Here is a 23,198-nt window from a genome sequence, read left to right as displayed (position 1 = left end):
CTCAGAACAAGAAAGTTTTCAAATGTTAGGTTACGATTTGTGGAACTGTTGAAAATGTGGTGCCAGCGCAGAACAAACATTGCAACACCAGGTGCAAAATGACAACCTGAGACCAAGATTAAAGAAATCATCTACCTGTCAGGACGACACCGCTCTCTGATCAACTAAAGGGCGGACACAAAGAAAGGAAACTACCAGGAATGAGAAGCAGTTAAGCGCCCTAGAAAGAGATGATCAAAGAGCGAAATCAAACAAAGCGAGTGAAGATGGAAATATTTATCAGGATGTTTTGAACAACGACAGATACCCAAAAGGTCCCCTGCGGAAAATAAAAATCACATTTGCCAAAGAAGTTATTGAAATGGACACTGAGCGAGCAGCGGCAAGAAAACATTCTGAGGTTGGAGAAGAAGTGAAGTATACAAATGGTGCGGGGAAAGCACCAGGGAAAAGAAGTTAGCCATGCAAGACACAGAAGGACAGTAAGGCAGAATCTGGGACTGAGGATTTGAAGGCCTTAGGAAAGGATAACATCATCATGGCATGTTGGAATACCAGGGGATTTAGCCATCTCTTGACAAAGAGCGATGTTAACTTGGGTGAGTTTGACATCATTTGTCTCCAGGAGACGTGGCTAACTAAGAAAGCATTTTTGGAGGGTTATGAAACCCACCTGGCCCCCACTGATCGTTTGGAAAAGGGACAACCCTCCTCAGGTCTGTTGACCGCTATTAGATCTGGATCGGGACTACACTATGCTGAATCAGTGATCTCAAACAGCCATTTTCAAGTGTCTCTTTTGAATTGGTCAAAGCAGTTGTTAGAAAATAGTCAACACACTGTAAAAGAAGAAGCAATAATTGTGGTGAATACATATTGGAACCCTGCAGCGATAAAAAAAGAGTACTATCTGAAAATGGCAGATAACATCTTAGAAAGAATACATCTGGAGTGGACGCCGAAATTTGGCATTCTATGTGAAGACCTTAACGTGGTCTGCCCGAAAACTAATCTGTTGTACGAGACTGATAAAAAGGTACCATTGAACATGGTACGTGGGCATCTTTGGATCAAGGCAATGACCTCTTGGGATCTGCAGAGTTTAGAAACATCAATACATAGAAATAACCCGAGAATACCGACATGGGAAAGGTAAAATGGGCATGTACAAGAAAAGTAAGATCGAAAATGGAAGTGAAAATTGAGGTGTGTAACAGTGGTACAAAGTTAAGACTGACGTCCAATGCAGTTGTGGAACTTACAGACTCATATATAAACATCAGCAGGACAAATGAGCAAGTAGTCATGAAAATTAACATTGATTATCAACCTCTGCTAGAAGTCTATGAAGTTAAAAGAAAGTCTTGGCCAAACGATATGTCAAAAATCCATCTACATGAATTCAACAAAAGAATTGTTGAAGAAAGAAAAAAATGGAGGAAACTAAAGCGAAAAGCTAAGAAACATCTACTCCTGAATTGTTGAACAAACTAAAAACAGTAACAAGGACCTACAAAAATTGGCTAATACATCACAGAGAAAACATGAATCAAGCCGATGGTGCTGGTATGCTGAAGATAATCTGCAGTAGGAAAACCAGAGAATTTTGGACTCAAATTAGAACTATTTCAGGCCCACAAAATAATTCCATAAATCATTTTGTGGGAGAAGAAGCCTGGTTGGCCTACTTCAAGAAAGTATTTCAGAAAAAGGGATATCCCATTCCTCCCAATCATGAATGGCCAAATCTGTCTCATAACCATGAACTGCTAAAATCATCATGGGAGAATACTTGGGATTTGGAGGACATAAAAAGAAAACTTGTCCAACTGAACAACTCAAGGGCCCCAGGGCCCGATGGCATTACCAATGCAGACTTGAAGGAACATTTTACTGAATGGACAATTTTTATACATGAGGTAATTAAAAACTGCATTGAAACAAGATCGATACCTGCTTCATGGACCACAGCAACAATAGTTCCGATTTACAAATCGGGACCTAGAGACCAACCTAAGAACTACCGACCAATCGCACTACTAGATGTAGTTGGGAAAGTGTTTGGCTCACTGTTGCTAGAAAACTTTCAAAAATGGTCTAGGAAATCTGGACACGAGGACCCCCTACAATCAGGGTTTGTGAAAGATGGGGAACTGCACCCAACATTCTCCTACTAACCACCTTAAAAAGTAAGATTCAAGAAGGAAACCCAAAGATCCATCTTGCTTTTATTGACCTGGTCCAGGCTTTTGACAAGGTCAATGGTGAAACACTCTGGGGAAAATTAATACTGAGAAACTGCCCGGAAAAGATCTTAGGGCCTATTAGAGTCCTCCATCAAGACACTACTATCAGAGTGTGTCTAAATCAAGGGGGGATGTTATCTGAGTCAATCCCAACGGCAAGAGGAGTGAAGCAAGGGTGCCCTCTTGCACCAACATTCTTTAACTCATATCTTTGGGACATTGAAGAAAGCGGCCAGGAGATCCGGTCTTTCCCACCTACAGCGGGGAAGGTTAAGATCCCAAGATTACTCTGTGTGGATGACCTTATTTTAATGGACTACACTCCGATTGGTCTTCAACGCCAACTAAATGAGTTGGCGTTATATATAAAGAAGAAGAATTTAGAGATTAACAAGGCTAAAGTCATGACCATGGAGAAACAAACTACCCGCATTGAGAACTTTAGTTGCAACCTGTAAGGTGAGAAAATAGAACAAGTGGTACAATTCAAATATCTGGGGTTAATCCTCAGCAATAACAAACAAGAGCGTCCCATGCAACTCCACCTTTTGGAAAAGGCAAAAAAATTGGCAAGTCAAGCTAAAATAATCGACAGAAGATTTGGCCGATTTACAACTATCCCCCTGATCCAATTTTATAAGGGGAAGGTGGTCCCGTCTTTGATCTACGGTGCAGACGCATTGCTGATGATTCCGCAAGATTTCTGGAAACACCTAGAAGGTTTGTTTTGGAAACACACCTTGAATTTACTGCAATCAACAGCAGTAAAGACCATACGTCAGGAACTATGTCTGCAATCATTGGAATTGATGGTTGACAGAAATCCATTAATGTTATATAGGAAGTCCCTGATTACCACTTGCCCGAATGTAATGTCCATCATTCACACGGAAATCGAAGATCAGAAAAGTAAAATTCTGATGTGTTGGATGAAAGAACATCAAAAAACCCTTGTAGAAATAAACAGCTCTGAGGAGGAACTCATTCAGAATCCAAATAAAGTAAAACAAAAACTGCAGGAACAAGACTGGATACAGACTACATCTCTGGATCAAAGAAGCAAATTGATAAGCCATTTGCCACCAATAACGAGAGGCTTAAACGACTTACCGAATTACTTAAAAAAATTCCCAAGCAAGATGCTGCGAGATACCTTCTTAAGAGTGCGAATGAATCTCCTTCCAACAAACGAGATTAGAACGATTAGAAATTAACAACTGACACTAGTTGTCGATTTTGTAAAAACAAAACACAACTAGAGACACTTCGACATTTATTACTAGCCTGTTCCTCCCTGTCAAGGCTGAGAATGGCGCACTTGGGGCATCTGTTCAAGGAGTCAAGAACGTGCAACAAGGAAGACTGGTTGACCGCTTAATTGAGGGGGATAACATCAGTTATGTGATAGCGGTCTCCCAGTTCATGAACTTGAAACTCTAAGAGTTTAAAATGGAACCATGCCGTGGGCTGTGACTCGAAAAGATCTGTCTGGGGGTTACTCTGGACTCCCGACGTAATCTAGCAGATGAAATGATGGGACAGTCGAAGCTGAGAATTACATCACATTCTCTTTTTCTTTTTCTTTCTTGTAAACATTTTTTGTAAATTGTAACAAGTAAAATAAAAATAAATAAAAAGTGAAATGACCTCCAGCTCCCAGAGAGCCAAATGCCTCTATGTCTGTGCTTGTGTCTGATAAGGTCGGCCAGTGGCTCTATCACTATGGCAAACAATAAGGGCGATAATGGGCAGCCTTGATGCATGCCCCTGGCTATGTGTAATGGGGACAACAACATCCCCTTTGAACAGACCCCAGCAAAAGGAGAAGTGTAAAGCAATCGAACATATGAGGCAAAGTTGGGGCCTAATTGGCACTTCTCTAATACTGCATACATGAAGCACCACAAGACTGAATCAAAAGCCTTTCAGATATCTAAGGTGGCCACTACTGTCTGTACTTCAGTGTCAATTTGAGACAGTATATTGAACAAATTGAGTGTAGTAGAGCACCCAGGAATGAACCCAGATTGGTCATGGTGAATGACATGAGGCATGAAAGGCGTCAAGCGAGTGGCTAAAATCTTAGTACAAATCTTAATGTCTGAGTTGATTAAAGAGAGAGGACAATATCAACCACATTCTTCCGATTTATCAGGCTTCAGCAGTACTGTAATAACCACTTCTCACATGGTATTGGGGAGCCTGGAAGGCTCTAAGGATTCATCCATACCTTGTGCAGATAGGGCACCGGAGAAGCTTTGAAATGCTTATAAAGTTCGGCAACCAGGCCATCAGGGTGAGGTGCCTTCCCTGTAGGTAGAAAATCGATAACTTGACAGATTTCCTCTTGGCAGATGGGGAGTTCCAGTAGGGCACTGGCAACTGGCGATAATTGCGTGAGTGGGAGACTCTCCAGAAATATATTAATGTCAGTCACAGTACAAGTATTGTAGTTTGTGTATAGTTCTGCATAAAAGTCTTCAAACTCTTTATTAATTTCAGCCAGTGTATGAACTATGCAGCCTACCCTGTTCTTAATGATTGCTATACAACGGCCCCAAACCACCTGGCAAGCTGCTCGAACGAGCAGCCAATCCAGTCTCTCCACTTCTCTGTATCTCCTCGCTGCCGCTGGGGTCTCCATAAAACACAGTTCCCTATCTGCATTGTCCCTAAAGTGATCTAATGCTTCTTTTATCTGTAAAATGGGGGTGGGGGTGAGACGACTGCTGCTGCTCCAAACAGCAGAGGTTATTCTCACTATCCCTAATGTCCTGCCTAATGATACAGAGACTCCCAAACTCTGTGGCCATCACAACCCCCCGAATATAAGCTTTTAAGGCCTCCCACAGGGTACCCCCCAAGGAGACCGAACCCATATTCATCTCAAAATAACATGCTCGGTAAGATTATCCACATTGCAACATCCGTAACACAATCAAAACAGGAGAATGGTCTTAATATGTCCTGGGCAGTACGGTTGTATCAGAGATCCCACCATGAAGGGCATCAGAGACAAGCCAGAGGTCTATGTGACTGAAAGAATTGTGTACAGAAGAGTAACACTAGTAGGCCCTGTCCCCAAGTTGATTAGCCCTCCAAGAGTCAACCAAAACCAGATGAGCCATTCCCCGACGTACCTTAAGCGCCGCTCCAGTAAGCACCCTGTGAGACCGGCCAGATCTTTCTAGATACATGTCTAAAATGGTGTTAAAGTCACCTCCCCATTATAAGGGCACCAAGCATTGGAGGGCCAGCATGTCAAAAAGCTCAGTATAAAATGCAGGCTCATCCTCATTGGGACTGTAGACATTCAGCAAAATCACCTCCCCACAGCAAGCACCCCATATACCAACACATACCACCCCTGCATGTGTGAATGAATCTTCTTATGCTGAAAGGGCACAGATCTCTGAAGCAGAATCATTACCCCCCTGGATTGTGTAGAGTACATGGTGTAAAACCTATTCCTGCCCCAATTCTTAGCTAGCCCCTCACGCACAGCGGCCAGAGCATGAGTCTCCAGTAGAACTAATTCTGTGGCGCTCCACATAAAGCATCAGTTTCTGCCACTTGATCGAGTTCCCAAGCCCATGCACGTTCCATCTCATACACATGGGTTCACCCATCCACACGCACTAACACAGGCAATATCCCCAGTCTGCATGTCATTACCAAATAAGTTCTTAACCAACTGCTTCCCCCACACCATCCATGTAGCTGAAGTGCTTCAGCATCCCAACTAAGTGCATTTTGAATCCCCATTATGACTCCCTACCAATCTCCCTCATCCACCCCAAACCAGGTGAATTGTTCCCCCTAAACCACAGCCCAACAGAACATTGCATCATTGTGTGGGGAGACTGGTGCGCTGTCTTCACCCCGGGCCCAATAACAGCAATTGAATCCCATAATGTCAGACAGTAGTAATTCTCTAAGGTCAAAGAGAAAAAAAGAAAACCCAACACAGGGCACAGTTCTGCTATGAAACCCATAATACAGCCAAAGCAGGACAACTCAAATTCAGGAAACTCCAACATCACAGCACACAGGAGGAACTATTACCTGAGGAAGCCCAACTATAACCAACAGTAGAGAAACAAGGATTCAAGGCATATCAGAGCGTTCATACAGGAATTTCATGGTTTCCTCGGGAATCATTTGGCCCTTAAGTTCAATGTGCAGTTTAGCTGGGTGTAACATCGCATATTTTGTGCTGAATTTCCTGAGCCTTTGTTTCACAGCCAAAAATATTCTCCTCTACTGCTATGGACAAGTCTGGATAAATGTGCACCTCCCTTCTCTGGTGTAGTCCTCAGGTAGGCGTATCGATCCCGGTAATTTGGAATTCTGGCAATTATCAGTCAAGGAGGCACCACAGGTTTCGGTTTAGGTGCCAATCAGTGGTGCACATGTTCAATCAAAAACTCTGGTGATAACTTGGGCATGCCTAGCAAGGGAATAATAGTTTGCTCCACAAACTCCTCCATAGAGCCCTCCAAGTTGTTCTCCGGGACACTAATAATTAGAATATTGTTGTGGTGCGATAGAGACTTCAGCTCATGATTCTTTCTGGTCACGTACTGAACCTGCTTGGCCAGGGCTGCCATCTCAGTTTTTAGCATGGAAATATCATCTTCAGTCACTGCTACTCTGGTCTACGCCGCCCCGGGAAGGCGCAAGTCCTCCTTCTCCATTTGTGCCTTGATGGAGCTGATCATGCCATTGATGTCATCTAGTTTGCTATGGATGGCAGACAAACCCTCCTACATGCATACCATCATCCGTTGAGTCTCTGTTATTTCAATAGGCTCCACAGTCTCCTCTGTAGATGTGGCACTAGTCATGGTGGCCGGGGTCTTCAGTGCAGATTTAGCATACATGTTAATAGAACTTTGCTTTTTCCTGCCCCCCAAGTCATCTCTGTCCTCCACAGTATTCTCAGTCCGCAGGCACAGAGAAGGATTATGCCACTACTGCCTCCTCCCCTAGGAGGTGACAAACAACAGTACTGGAGGTAGGTATTACATCCCTCAGCAGTATGCAAGAGGGAGCACAGCCCTGACCATAGTTACCCAGGGAGTATCTTCCCAGCATGGGAGGAGACAGTATAAAAAGTGCCACGTGTGTGGGGATTCAGCAACTTGTTCAAATCAGTCTCGATTGGGCAGTTTAGGATTAAAAGCATCCAGCACCACAGAAAGTACGGGTCAACCCTTGGCAATCCCTTCAGGCAATAAACAGCACAATTGAGGCCAACGGCTTCCAGTGGCCAACATAAGTATAGCTCAGCCCCACATGGGATAGAGGCTGCAAGCGACCCCTGATGCACAGCAGACCAGCAATGAAGCAGCGGCATATGGCACACCAGCAAACAAATGAGTGGGTCAGGTTTGGTTGGCAAATGTCTGGGGAAACACCATCAATGCTTCAGCATGCCCCACACTCCAATAAAGAGCCCTTACTGACCAAGATGGCATAGTCCTGCAGTGCCTATGTATGATTTGGAATGGTCACTGGCCCAGCCAGCACTTGCCGCAGATCTCAGCGAGTCTCCATTCCCCACAGCACCAGAGGGGAGACACAACAAGTTCAGCACCCCATGCGGCAGAGGTTGTGATGCAGCTCACAAGGATCCAGACTGACAGTACAGATGTCTCCTCCCCACGCGATCTCGTGGCTAGCACTCGCATGAAAATTCCAGTGGGGTAGGGGCCCAATATAAAGGCACAAGATCCACACGAGGGTCCCATGGGTCTCACTGCCCCCCCAATCACATTACTGTTGCAGTTGAGCACTGCCTGGCAATCACAGTCCCTCTAGAGGTGGCACTTACCTGGCGCCCACTATTTTCCCACTCACTCCGCTGGAACTCAGGCTCCAATAATGGGAGAATCGAGGAGCATCAGTGCATAAAATATGTTGCTAAGTGCCCACCACCTCCTCTGCAGCAAGGATCTTAAATCGGCGACTGTCAAAATGATGCCTAGGAGTGTTTACCCACTGTCTCGGGATCTGGCTATCAATGCTCTACTAAAGAGCCGCCATCGGCGTTCGTGCACAACAACGTCCTCCCTCTCTCTTCTCAAAGTCCCTTTCTTGCTTTCTCGACTAGGGTTGAGGGTGTGATAAAAGGAAGAGGGTCTGGAACCATCTCACCAAGCACGAAAGTTGAAGATGATGAAACTGGGGAGGGGCAAACATGGAGCAGTTGTCAATGCCCATTTCCTCCTCGTTGCACTCCACAATATAATCCACACTGAGAACTTGGAAATTCCCCTGCTTGTCCTCTGCATTGCATCATCACATAGGTATTTACTAGGGGCAGCTTTGCACTACATATTTACATTACAAGGCAGAGGATCAGGAAACCTTTCTTTGTCCGTTTCCCGATATTAAATGGCTACAATGTCCTTGTACAGGATTTGAGGGATCACACCATCCCAGACAAAGACTACAATCTTTTTTCCAATCCCTGAAATTAACACAATTGTTTTCCTAGTAGTACATTGGAAACCACTTTGACATGTTGTCCTGGTTAATGTTCAGCAAGGCAACCACAAACTGTAAAACACATGTTTAACCAATTCTCTGAACATTCACACACACACACACACACACACACACACACACACACACAACCCTACCTCTCCAAACATTCAGTGAAATGTTGGAACAACTTAAATTTCATGGATTTGCAGATACATAGTTACATGATTAATTTCATGTGTTGTGATATGTTTCATGGGAAAAGAGCTGTCATAATTAAAATCATACAATAAGGGTCTGCATCTCTGTGTCTCCAGATGACATGCCCACCAGCTCTAGCAAGCACCATAAGTAGGTAGAGACATTGGCCTTCTTCCATGGACTCTCCCCTGCTCCCACTTCTGAAGCCAGAAACCTTGGCGTCTTTGACTCCTCTCTCTCCTACCTTTCTTGCCCTCATGACATTGCCAAGATGTCCCACTTTCAGCTCTTCCTTCTCAAAGGAATTCTACCTTTTCTCACCTTCCCCCAGAAGATCAATGTTACCCTAGCCCTGGTTCTCTCTAGACTTGACTATTGCAAAAGGCTCCTCCTGAATCTATCTTCCCCCACTCTGTGACCCCTCCAGCTAATCCAGAATAGGCCAGCAAGAGTTATCATTGGCCTCAAAATCAGGGAACGCATATCTCCTGCCCTAAAATGTCTTCACTGGCTCCCGGTTGCTTCACAGATTACATTCAAATCCCTCTGTATCATCCACAAGGCTGTCTTGTACCAGGGACCACACTATCTGAAACGCTCTCTTACTAAATATTGGAACAGCCTCCCACTCCATCTTCGTGTTGAGCAGGACTTTTATAAATTCTGGAAGGTCCTCAAGACGTTCCTCTTTACCTTCTCCTTCCCTCCCTCTCTCCTCTGCTAATCTCACAATTGCTTGTTTGGTGCTCAGGGCCCTTATACATCCTCGGGCCCCGACCTCCAACACTGAATAGTCTCCAGCTTCTGTCTATCCTCAGCACTTGCCTTGGCTCACTCTTCACCCATTGAGGCTCACACTTGCCTTATGATATGATATGATATGGCATTTATAACATCGCCTATACACAAGTGTTTCAAGGCGCGACGAGGCAAGGGAGGGGGAACAGAGGAAGACAGACGACGATCCTACTAGGCCAGGTGTCATTCAGATCTCGCAAGTGCATGGGAAGGGGAAGGAGGAAAGTGCGGAGGGAGAGGAGGGAGAGGACAGTGCAGTGCATGGGATAATACATTAGATAACAAAGTAAAAGTACGGCCAGCAGGTGGAAAGTGCAAGGGTAAGTGCAGACAACAGGTGTCAAATGCTGGTAGTGGGACTGTAGGTATAAAGAAACAGTCCCCAAGTGCGGGGGTTGCCAGGAAGGCAGTGCAGGAGTGTGACTGACGGGGAGGGGTCCTGGGCCCGAGATCAGAGGGTGGCCAGGTAATCAGTATCAGCCAGGAAGTCAGCAGGGGGGAGGAGGAAAAAATGCAGAAGCAAAGAGAAAGGTTTTGAGGTGCTTCTGGAACCGAGGTGATTCTCCTCAAGTTTCAGGGAGGTAGGGAGGCTGTTCCAAAGGGAGGCCCCAGCCGAAGAAAGATATCTACCACCAACTCATTGCTTGAAGAAGCGTCTGACCTGGAGGGAGTTGAAGGCGGATGAGCAAAAAGATTGAGAAGGATGATATTTAGGAAGAGAGAGTTGAATGTATTGAGGCCCCATGTCCCTGAAGGCCTTATGGACAATGAAGAGGGTTTTCAACTTAATCCTCGCAGCCACTGGGAACCAATGCAGAGATTTCTGTCCTGGAGAGATACGATCCTTGGGCTTGAGGCCAAGGACAAGTCTCGCAGTCCTGTTCTGGATGAGTTGCAGAGGGCGGAGAATAGAAGCAGGCAGATTTTGAAAGAGGCAGTTGCAAAGGTCCAGCCTAGAGAGAATCAGAGCTCTGGAGACAGTGAGCTTCTGGGTGAAGGAGACGAAAAGAAGACTACCTCTGAGGAGGTGCAGCTGATAGTGAGACTTCTTAGAGACGTCAGAGATGTGAGGATAAAAGGAGAATGTGGAGTCGAAGATGACCCCGAAGATTTTGGTCTCACAGGTGGGAGCATTAGGAGGGCCAAGAGAGGCCTTACATTGCACTTCACCTGTTGCTCACCCATGACCACCCCAGCAGCTATCCCATTCCCACTCCCTTCTGCACTTGCACATTCTGAACACTCAGCAAGGCATAGTAGGTTTGTATCCCCCACTGCATTTAATATTTTTGTTATGTATTTTATTGTTTCTCATCCCCTTGTCCACTCCCTGTTGCCCTGTGGGCAATTTGAAAAAAGTATCTAGTTTTAAAGTATGCCTAACAAGCGAAGAATACATAAATAACTCAATAAATAGTGCTAATCTGAAATATCTGGCAATACAGTGGTTGCAGTCCCTTGAATTTAAGCTAATAAAAAGAAAACACAATTTAAAAGAGTATGCAAGAAACCACTGTAGAAACATATGCATATTGAAAACATGTTTCCCTTATGAAAAATATCTACTCACTGCTAATATCACTTTTGATGAATGTTGTATACATTGCTTGAAATGTGTAGTATGTAGAGGAGTCGGTAGCAAACTCTGCTGTTGCTTGATTTGAAAATATGCGTACTGTGCCTGGGTTAGTACCTGAGAGAGAAGCTGAAAGAGACATAACAGTCAATGTAGTAAATATTAACAACAAGTACCCAGTTTTAATATTTGAAAATTCTGAAACTTGCACAATGTTTTATTTTCCTTCACTAAAATAAGTGTATTTATTTACAGTTCACATGCAAAAAAAGAACGTGTTCACGTGGCAACAACGAGGACACAAAGCCAATCAATGCCTATCAACTTAGCACCCCAATAAAGGATACAGAATTGCAGTCAGTGCCAGCTGCAGGGGATAGCACTACATGTCCCTATACTTTCATCATGCGCCGCTCTTGCAGATATAGGCCCTCATTACAAGTTATGCCGGTAGCCATGCCGCAATTTGCGGCATGGCTGCCGGCAAAACCGCATCCGTGTCCGTGTCCTCGGAATGAGGACTTACCGGACCATTCCGAGTTTGGATGGTCCGGTAATTCCTCACTCGAGGACACGGACACGGTTCATCCCCATTCCCATTTCAGCCTCCATAGGACTGAATGGGAATGGGAGAGGGAGTAAACAACGGGCCATTACGAGATGGCCCGTTGTTTGCTCCCTCTTCCCCTCGCGGGACTCGGTATGCACGCCTGGTTTTCCCAGGCGTGCCTAACGTGTCCCACGAGGGGACCTCGTAATGTGGCGGAACGGGTTGAACGGCGCTGCAGCCTTTTACGGCGCCGTTTAACCCATTCCGCCAGGGTCGTAATGAGGCCCATAGAGTTCCTACACTACATGCATATACGAGGAACTGCATAGACAAAGGACGTTCCTCAAACAGAAAACCCTACACGATAGGTAGCCTAACAGAAATGCCAGCTAGCTGAAACATCTTACCACAGAAAGTGAAAGGAGGAACATATTATATATTTTTTTTCTTTAACGAAACAAGGACTATATCTTGATGAGAGTATATACTACCCTGAAGGATGACACACTATTTATATTCACCCTGAGGAAAAACAGGTGCAGAGACATTGCAATGGGCTTAATTACAACTGGCTCGTACCACTAAAGATTGTCAAAGATTTTGGCAATTAGTGGCCTTTGTCACTTCTTTTCATATCTCCTTAACCTCTGTGCAGGATCATTTGCATGTACTTCAAAACGTTGCACAACAAAGTGGTTTACACTTGTTTTGGGTCTATATAGTTCTCAGCAGGATTGTCTTGATTTACACCTTGATCCAGCTAAACTACTACACTGCTTAGATAATTTATTGGACTTAGCTGAAGTTAAAGAACATTTTCGAGATCTGTACTCACTTAAGTCCCATTGCCCTGATTGTGTTCCTAGTGGTCCTTTTATATCAAATGTTGAGCCTGTTGGTCATTGTCTTTCAGGCTCTATTGAGTAATCTCCCAACACGGTTACTCTTTTCAATAGTCCGCATTTTCAAAACGGGTGGTTTCTAAGATCCAGCTTGCTATTGGCCAATTTCTTTATCTGATGTGTCCTTTAAATTGATGGGTGCATTGCCCTCTGTAGGTTTACCGTCAGTGTTGACAGTAAACTTGGGATTTCTCTCGTACAGGTACGGTTTTGCAACACATTTGACCCTCTAGAACAGTGTGAATCTGTCATTAATTGTGGGCACATGGAATCTGAGGGAAGTCCTGTAGCTGGGTTTCAGGGACTTGTCCTAGTTCTTGTCAACGTGAATCAGCACATATCTGGACCACATTGTTGTCTCGAGGTATTGATGAAGACAATCTGGGTATATTAATTCAACTACCCACCGAAACCAATGCCTTTGTCACTTCTAGGAAACCATGAGATATATTTGTGAAATTCCCTATAACAAGGCTGTGTAATTACACTTCTCCTTTTTAATGTATACCTAAACTGTCTTCAGGATGCACCCATATCAATAACAGCTGATTTTCCCAAGCCTGTCAGGAGACGTGTGCCATACTTGGTCTATGTGGGCGATGATGTTATGAAACAACATACTCACAGCACTTCTCTACAATATTTTCTGCAAGGGTGTATGAGAAATGTATGAATATGTGGAAAATGACGAAGAAAACCCAAAAGTAAAAATCATGGTATATAATAGAATAACATTCAGAACGTTAGGCTCCATATTTAAAGTCAACTTCTTAATAGAATGTACTCCTTTGATTAACTAGGAATTAGATTCTGAAGTTCTAATAAGTGGTCAGCGTATACTGAAAAGACCAGACTTAATATGACACAATCCTGTGGCTGTAAATCAGGGTTTGTGAGAAAATATGGTGGGGGCTGTGATAAATGCTAGGAATTCCCCCCTTCTGCCCAACGAGGAACTACCTCCTATGGGACTAGGGAAGTGCTCCGCTTTACACCCCCTAAGGGACAGGGCAAGAGGGATATAACTGGGGGTAGCCCCCCTTAGGGGACAAGTTCTCCTCAAGCAGAGTTGTTAAAACACCTCTGTGCAGAGCCCTTTAACTGTGACTGGTTTGCTTTCTGACGCGCTGCTGCTAACACACATATCTGTAGAACAGCACCAATGGCATCTCCTTGCTATAGGCCAAAGGCCCTAGCCACCTACTTGGTCAAAAGAAACCTTTTGGGGGAACATGTACAGTGGACAAGGCTGAAGGCCGTGGCCACTGGACAAGGCCTAAGGCCAGGGCCACTGGACTAGGCCGAAGGCCATGGCTTTTGGCTTGGTAGTGTTTTAAAATGTACATGGCCATGCTCACTGGTTAGTAGGCCCAAATGAGGGGAAATGCACATTGAACAAGGCTGAAGGCTATGGCTAATGCCGTGGTATTGTTTTAAAATATATACAAAGGCCGTGGCTAATGGCCCATAAAACATAATATAGTATAATAAAACCCTTGAAATTCACTGAAAAAAACTCAGTTAAGGTGCAGTTAATTTGCACAGATTTAATGCAGCACAACTCTTGAAATTCAACAGATGTCAGAAGTTATGACTAGCTTAACTTGGCACGTTCCTGTTGGAAAGCCCATGAACACATACATATTATAAGAGAAGGGATTCACAATGTCAATGTTAATGTTAATGTTAATGTTAAAGGATATTTATACTGCGCACTATCACCACTGGAGTGGTCCCCTGGCTCTCTAGCGGCTCTGAAAAGGGAAGGGGGTACAATGACATACACAAGTGCATTATGGGGGGCATAGCACTATGGGGGACATCAACAGGAACACACTGAGTTAGGTGGTCATAACTTCCCACATCCACTGAATTTCAAGGGTTTCAAGGGCAAATATATAACAGTTGGTGCTCTATAGTGAACATAAGACCTATTTGCAATGACTTTTCCCAAAATTCTGTTGCTAACAACAATTGACTTATTGACTCGATATCAGCTTGAAAGCATATAAGAACAAGCTGCTCAACCAACTGACAAAAGAAGAAATCACGAAGGAAATGTTGATAAACCGGCCACAGCGAGCAAAGATCAAGCTTCAGTGCAATGATTGGTCTAGAACAATAGCAGAAAAGGCATCATACTCAATGAACTTAAAATGCTCAATTGACATACGAGCACTGAATGAACTCCCACATTATTTGGAACTCTTTCCAGACCCAGTCATTCGAACAAGCTTCATGAAACTACGACTAAATATCCTCCCTACTAGACAAAGACTATCTCAAATTCGAAATATAACAAAGGAGGAAAAGTTTTGCCACTTTTGCAAGAATAAAGAAATAACAGAGTCCCTCATCCATTTAATTATGATATGGCCTGCACTAGCAGACAAGAGAACCCTCTTTGGAAATCTATTCAAGATCTCAGAACAACAAGAACAAGGCGATTCAAAATGGTTAAAACTCCTTCAAGGCAAAAACAATAAGGTGATATACACAGTTGTACAATTCCTTGACAATATCTTGGAACTCACACAAATTCCCTAAAGTAACTCCTGTGCCTCTGGGTCCCTGTTGCTTTTCTGAGAATAGGGCATAGTGTTCTAATATGTAAATAATGTAAAAGGTCTTATGCAATTTAAATGAAAAGTCTATGTATAAACTATATCATTTTAAATAAAAAAACAATAATAAAAAATGACTCGATTTGGATGAAGTTTTTCAAAGAAATTGCTTGCCTCTGAACCCTCAACTGGACATTGTGAGGACCTTTTGAACGGTTCAAAACGTATTAATAAACAACTTGGGTAAAAGAAAGCGCAGTAGAAGTGTCTTTTGTTGGTTTGGGAAAAAAAAGGTGCTGTAATTTTTTATATTATTTGACCCGTTTCCATTAAAGGTTTCATGTGTTTTACAGCAGTGAGGCTTTTCTGAAATGAGAAACCACCCTTTTCTTTCCTTGATGCAAGCGATAGCCGCTTTAAGTGCCTGAGGAAGTGGAAAAATAATAGTTCTCAAAATTAGATTTGAAGTAGGGAAAGGGGTGATTTCACATATGAGTAGAGGTGGGAAGGGGGAAAGAGCACCACATGTGTAGTTGTAGAGTTTGTGGTGGCCTGGGGAGCTCGTTTGTGGCAAAATATGTTAATTTACTGGAGGATTCCTGTGGGATTCCATGGCAATTTCATGTAGACACTACGAGACGCGCAAAAAAATAAATGTATCACACACACCTTCCAGTGAAATTGGATTTTGGGAGAGGGTCAAAGAGGATTTAACCAAAGGGGGTGTAGGGGAACAAGGAAGCAAGTTGGGTGCACATGGTAAATGACATTTAGGGGGTAATTCATGGATTATTTGCGCTGAAAAAATCGGTATTTGTGCGCCATTCTGCCCGCAAATCCCCATTTGTTAAACAGGGATTTGCGGGTAGAATGGCGCACAAATCCTGTTTTTTTCTGCGCAAATAATCCATGAATTACCCCCTTAGTATGAAGAAGAGTTTTGAATTGTCGAGTTTGTTAATATCAAAACTATGTATAACTGCAGAAATTATTATCTTGAAAAAATAGAGGAGCAAAACAAGACGGAAGGGATGGCTTGTTAAAGTGGGAAATCCCGCGGAATGTACTGCAGATATTAATGGAGGGGAAAAGAGGGCTTGAACTATCGGTCAGTACGCATGGCCAGTGGGAATAATGTAATAGTTAGGGGCACATGGTCCTCCGTTCCAAAGCCCATTGCCAGTGTTCCTAATATGCGCACAGTATTTTTGGATTATTGTTGAAATGTGGACATAGGAAACAACCGAGGGATGTGGCAACTGGTCTTGATGGTAGGCTCAGCCCATGCACGGCATCTCAGCAGGGATTAACAATGAGATAAAAAAAGGACATTATGGGGGACATATATGGGAGGGGGGGATCAACACTTAGCACAGAAGATGAATTTCATTGGTTTTGTTGCAAAATATCATATCTTTTTAACTCTGTTTTCGTATCGGACCTGTTTTCACTGAATGTATTAATTAGGTGGCATAGTCACTCTGTCAATATAGATAATCATTCATTGTATACCTGCCATTTGGCCCAGTAGTCTGTTTACAACTCAAGCAGATATTGCACTTTGGAGAGAATGTTCCTTGCATCAGTTCTGCACTGTCAATTTTGGTTGCCTCCAAAGGAGGTAGTGTCACCTAAATGGCACTTTACTCTGGTGGTATCGAACACGGCTTTGGGCATGCACAACAACTCCTATAAGGTCAGGAAGGTTTCCCTCTTAAAACCATATCTTTTCACATCTACGAGGTGTAATGGATGTAGCATGGTTATATATGTTATCGCAGAAGACGCAATAATAACACATTCAAGAAACACAAACCTATGTCTACAAAATTGAATTAGTTGGTACAATACAAATAAATGTCTTAGCATGTACCTATTCCTTTAGAACATATTTGGATCTTAATTAGTTGAATAATCACTCACCTAAAACATGCTTATAAAAGGCCTTAAAATAACTTGCAATACAACATAAGAATCAACATTTTTCATGATGACCTATTAATATATATTTGTGGAGGTGTTCATAGTTCAGGTTTCGAATTTGGTTTGTCGTGCAATGTAGTTGATTCTTATGGATTTTTACAAAATGTGACATTTTTACACTTAAAAGAGAAATGTTGCACCAACCTCTAAGAATCTTGGTTACTCCGATGCTCTCATAAACATGTAAAACGCTTGAATAATATGGGAGGTCAAAAGAACTGAAATTGAGTTTAATGCTGAAGCCATCCTTTACCCTGCCACAGGAAACAAATAAACATAGTATTATAACATACTATAAACTGCACACAACGCATTTTCATTTGGATTTATAAGTAAGCTTTAGAGCATGAATCACTTTAGATGGAATACAATCCTTCTGAGCGCAAACGGTTGTTTGGATTACAGTGCACTGATGCATGATGTGTTCAGTAAGTTGCATGCATATGTTTGCAGCCCATGAGGATATAGAGGTCACATGACATGGTATTAGTAAGCGAGGAAGAAGAATATGATATTGGCAAGTAAAGAGTGATACGAGAGAAACAAGGAAAATCTAAGATATATCTGAGGCCCATGTTCATATTAATTTAGTGATTCATAGATGTTCCGTTCTTCATTGTCAAGCCTCATAGATAGTGAAACTCTGAAATGTTTTTTTCACTTGTGCATCTCTTCAACAATAATATAATACTGAATGTATTCATCCAAATTCACTAATCTGAACCCAACTATTAAGATAGGGTGTATTCTTTGGAATTGTGTCTAAGGGAGGCTTTTTTTGTTTGTTTTACAAATGTCCACATCCATGTTTGTTGTGCAGTGCAACATCAATGGGAGATAAGAGCCCTGTTCTCCTTTCCACACATGTCATTTCAATAGAAGGATTGCCACCTGGCAAGGGTGTTAGAGCCCTTTTTTATGTTTATGAAATATTACCTGATGCAGGCAATTCTCCCCCAAAGACTGTTGCCTGCTGACCAGACACCCCCTCCACAAAACACATGCCGAAAGCATAGTGCATACATGTGATATGCTAAATCTGTACCCTGACCTGCAGCACCTGATTAGATGTGCCCTCTGACAGCTGCACTGAGAGCCGAGCAAGCATACAGGTTGCATTTAAGACATGCACACCTGTTCCCAAAACCACACAACTATGAGAATTGTTATCCTGGTGGCAGTTGTACTTGTTAAATATAATCCATACCTTAGTTAGGATTTAGTGGCTAGCATCTGTCATAGCCACATCGATTTGATATCATATGTGTCAGTAGTATGGGTTCAGCTCAGCTGTGGAAGGGTTATGTGTATTCTGGTCAGACAGTTTGACAGGTGGCAGGGAAGGACACTGGATAGGTATGACTGTTTTCTTAATCATTTGTGATGCTATGTCACAACCTCTCTATTAAGCCAGTCTCCCATCAGGAGTTGGCACGGAGAAACAGGAATCAAAGGACACATCCAATCCAAAGGGACTAACCTCACACAAGGGTGCTGCATACCAAAAGTGCCTTTGATGCTATTGATAATGGAAGGGGCAGAGCTCATTTAGACATGGTGAGCTCACACCTATGGAAGAAAATTCCACCATCTTGTTTTCAATATGTATCTCTCTTCCTTTATGTCGTCTCTGCTTCCTTTAGCACAACACATTTAAATATGATGTCAGAAGGCACAATCCACTAGTTCCAATAACAGGGACTGAACCACCAAAGCATGCTTTCTTTAGTCAAATCAACTGTAGGCGTTATCCTTTAAAAGAAGGACCCTCCAAATCTTTCTCTCATTTGCTTTGGAACAAACACTTAAGGAATAATTCATTGGACCTCTGTTGGGAGAGTTGAGATTCCAAAGCACTCCACCAGTTAGGTGAAGGTGGAGTGTCCAAGGCATGGCAGTGCTCTGTTGTCAAATCATCACAATGGCACATTGGGAGTAACCTGCTGCTGGAGCAAGAACTACATCTCTGCCAGTCACACTGATCCCCAGGACATCATCATGGTGAAGGACTCCTGAACATGTGGTCTGCCTCACTGGGAACATGAGAATAAGGAATGAACTTGTCCCTGAAAACCCAGAGTGGGACTCACAGCATCCTGAGAGGCAAGACAGAAAGGATATCTGTGCTTCATAACTTTAAACAATCAAATTGCTTTTCAATCAGGTTTACCACAGTTCAAACCTCAGGACCCACTCTGCTGCTTTTGACACTGAACTAAAGCCTAGAAACAACATGCTTGCAGCACTGAGCCAGCCTGACACCACATTGTGTCCTTGCAGAACTCTTCACCTGCTCAGCTCAAATCAAATCAACTGCTAATCACTAGAACTGACTCAAACTCAAATTTCTACACCTAAATGCTTCCAAAACAGAGATTTAGTTTGTTGCATCTTCTCGCATAGCCTATCTGTCTGCCCATCATCCATTTTATTTCCTCTATCATTTCTTCTTTATTTTCTGCCATAACCTTGGTGTCATCTTTCATCCTGCTCTTTCATTCTCTCATCATATTTCAGCAGTCACTACGTCGTGTCATCTTCATTTGTTTAACATCTGCAAAGCCAGGATTTTTTTTTATTTTTAATGCCACCAAAATTCTTGTTTCGATTTGTATTCTTTCCTGTCTGTATTACTGTTCCTCTCTCCTTCTCGGCTTACCTGTTTCTCATCTCACCCCTCTGTGGCCTTTATTTAATTCTTCCATTCACCTTATCTGCTGGCTTTCCCCCCAGGAATCTATCACTGATGCTATTCAGGCTGTAGATTGGCTATTTTGTGATTCCGGTCTTAAATTCCACTTTCTATGTCTTGTGTTTAAATCTTGTTATGCCATGGCACCTCCTTATTTGTCATCTTGAATCTCCTGGTACCAGCCTTCCCATTCTCTATGATCAGAAACTCAATTCTTGTTTTCTAGCCCTTCTGCCCTTTGTGTCCATTCTTTCTCTCTTGTCATGTCCCGGCATCCATCTCTCAATCAATCAATCAATCAATCAGCTAATTATATAGTGCTCTTTCACCCAAGGCATCATGGCGTTTAAAACAGCTGGTAATAGGACAGATGTAAGAAATCAGGGGTAACCGTGTGAGGCTGAATATATCTGAAAAGGAACGTTTTCAAATTTTCTTTGAAAGATATGAAATCCTCTATTTTCCTCAACCTTGCAATGAATTCCAAAGCCTAGGCCCTGTAACTGAGAAAGTATAGCCTCCCAATCATATTTTCCTATATTTAGGTATCTGTACAGAGCTGCATTTGAGGATCTCAGAAAGCGAGCCGGGAGATATTTGTTCAGTTTTTCTTGGATGGCTAAGCATCCCTTCCCACCTAAGGCACGGTGCATAATACACAGCCGCTTAAATGTTATCGAGCTTCAATCGGAAGCCAGTGGACGGTTGTATGGCCTTAGTTACTCCTGTTCCAACATGTATGTGTGTAAACGGACGCACTGCAGCATATTGTAGCACTTGCAGGCGCTGGATGAGGAAAGAAGGTTGCGCCAAGTAGATGGCTTTACAGTAGTCTAGGCTCCCATTTACACAAGCTGCCACTATTTGATCATGAAATTTGTCTGGAATAAAGGGGAGAACTTTTTTTACTTGTTAGAGTTTAACAAAGCCTGCACCATATACAGCGTTAACCTGCCACTCCATGGACAGAGATTCAGATAGCTTAGTCCCTAAGTTACGCACCACTTTAGCTGGTTTAGGTAGTGTGCCGAGTTATTCTGGCCAGAGAATCTGTCCAACTGTCAGCTGCCTCTGGCGGGACTGAAATCAGGATCTCTGTCTTCCCACCATTTAGTTTGAGCCAATTTGACTTCATCCAGACCCTGACAGCTTCCAAACTGTTTTTTAGCCTGTCCTTTACCTCATCCTGCTTTGCATCAAGTCTAAATAGGATCTCTGTATTGTCTGCATATGAAAAGACCCCAAAGACAAACAATTGAATGAGGATCAAGAGAGGGCATATATGAAGATTAAACAGAAAGGCAGAGAGAGCCAATCCCTGTGGCGCTCAGTCCCTGCCAATAACTTGAATCCTATGCTGGTTCCCATTATCTACTCAAAGTACTTCCCTCTGCTGGAGTTGTTCATGTCACCTGGACCAGCTTACCATCCTGATCTCATTCAGGGTTTTACCTCTATGAACTTTCTTCCTTGTTGGAATATATAACTCTCTTCAAACAGTTAGCAGAGGAAACGAACTGACCAAAGGCAGCCAGTCTTCCTTCCAAGAATTATTGACAATGCTCCTACAGTTGAATTATCATCTGTTTTAACAATGTGCTGAAAACAAACAGAATAGACCAAGCAGTGTTCCCATTCCATTCACACCTGAAACCCTGTCTGGAATTCGTGATAACCAGTGCAGGCCTCTGCAATTGTGAACCACGAGAGGTCCATTGTCTTCAGAGGAAAGATTGCATTGGGAGACTCTTGGGCTATGCATGTACTGTTGAGCGTAAATACACCTAGTACATGAATGGCCTTTATCCCCAGAAAGGTGGTAGAGAAATGCCTTCTCCCAGTTGTGATGGGATCTTTGCCTGTGAAGATGAATAATCATTCCTGGGCAATCGAGACTGAACCACACTCTTTCTCGGCTCTTCTGGTAATTCAAATAGACCTTACCTGAAATTCTACTGGAATAGGATTGATTCCTGCCCTGGTAGTTTCTGGAGCTTCTGGCAATTTTATGGACAATTCCTGGGCTCATACACATGTTATTAAAAGAAAGCATAAGGATGTGACTTGCTTTCTGGTTCAGCTTCTGGTTCCGTTTCTACGGATACCAGCTCACTGGGCATGAGGATTGCCAAACACTTGGAGAATCTCTCCGACCTCATAACAATGGCCCATTTTATAATTAGTCTGCTCTGGCTAAGGGTGGCAAACACTTTCTTCTTGGGTTTTAAGTTCTACATGAACCACTGTCTTACTGAAGTATGTAATTTCCAGAAGCTGTCTAAGTCACAAAACCTGAATCCATCACTGGCTACCGTAGTTCACCTTCATTTCGCACTGGCTAAGTACCATAACTTCTCTGACATCTTCAGAGTCAAGGCTGATACAAGCTTAACCCCTCACAAGCCATCTGACGGTGCCAAAGATGTGAAGCCTGACTCAGTCATTCTCTTTGGATGTATGTTCATTTGATCAGAGTCCAAAAAGGCGGCCCTAAACACATGTTTAAGTCACAATCTTCAGAACAGTCTGATAGCAGAGTCCAAGTCATCTGCTGTTGTTTCTTTATTCTTATATGAGTGTCTTTGTCAACTACTAGTGAAGAACAACTTGCTGCTCAATACCGGATTGAAGTGGGAGGGAAGATCACAATGTTTGCATATTATGAAAGGTCAGCAGGTCCACGTTTTCAACCAGGAGACAAAGTATGGTTATCCACCAAACATTTACCTCACCACTTAATGCCACTTAATGTCCTCTAAGTTGGCCTTGAGGTATGCATGTGCATTTTTTATTGACAAGATGATCAAACCTGTGACTTTCAGAATATTTGTGCGTCTGACACCTCCTGTAGTCACATTCATCCCATGTTTCATGCATCATTACTCAAGGTCTATGTTCACATAGAGGGCAAAAGAGAACCTTCCCTTCTTCCTCCCGTGTTTCTGGGTGGCCATCTGAAATACAAAGTATGTGAAATTCTTTACTCTTGCTTGTGTAGAGGGTGGCTGCAGTTCCTGGTGAATTGGAAGGGCTATAAACCATGTGAACGGCCATGGGAAAACGCTTCTCAAGTGAATGCTCCTCGTCTTGCTCAATGGTTCTATCACTCTCGTTTCTTCACGCCTGGTGTGCCTGGCGTTGGTCAGGGCTATAAAGTTATTCCCGTGTATGGGGTGTACCATCTAGAGTGCCTTGGA

At 43.1% G+C, this 23,198-nt stretch overlaps 1 protein-coding gene across 1 annotated transcript in view; it reads right to left on the bottom strand.

Moving 5' to 3' along the window:
• Positions 1-23,198, bottom strand: part of TMPRSS15 (transmembrane serine protease 15) — a 1,663,368-nt gene that overhangs the window by 1,311,144 nt on the left and 329,026 nt on the right. The window contains 2 exon segments of the mRNA XM_069636234.1: positions 11,305-11,439; positions 17,454-17,563. Coding sequence (XP_069492335.1) covers positions 11,305-11,439; positions 17,454-17,563 — 245 coding nt within the window.

This window comes from Ambystoma mexicanum, chromosome 7p (assembly GCF_040938575.1).
Source record: "Ambystoma mexicanum isolate Mex_15411 chromosome 7p, UKY_AmexF1_1, whole genome shotgun sequence".
Classification (NCBI taxonomy): domain Eukaryota; kingdom Metazoa; phylum Chordata; class Amphibia; order Caudata; family Ambystomatidae; genus Ambystoma; species Ambystoma mexicanum.
Note: the sequence above shows the minus strand (reverse complement) of the source record. Positions and strands in the feature narration are given on the sequence as shown.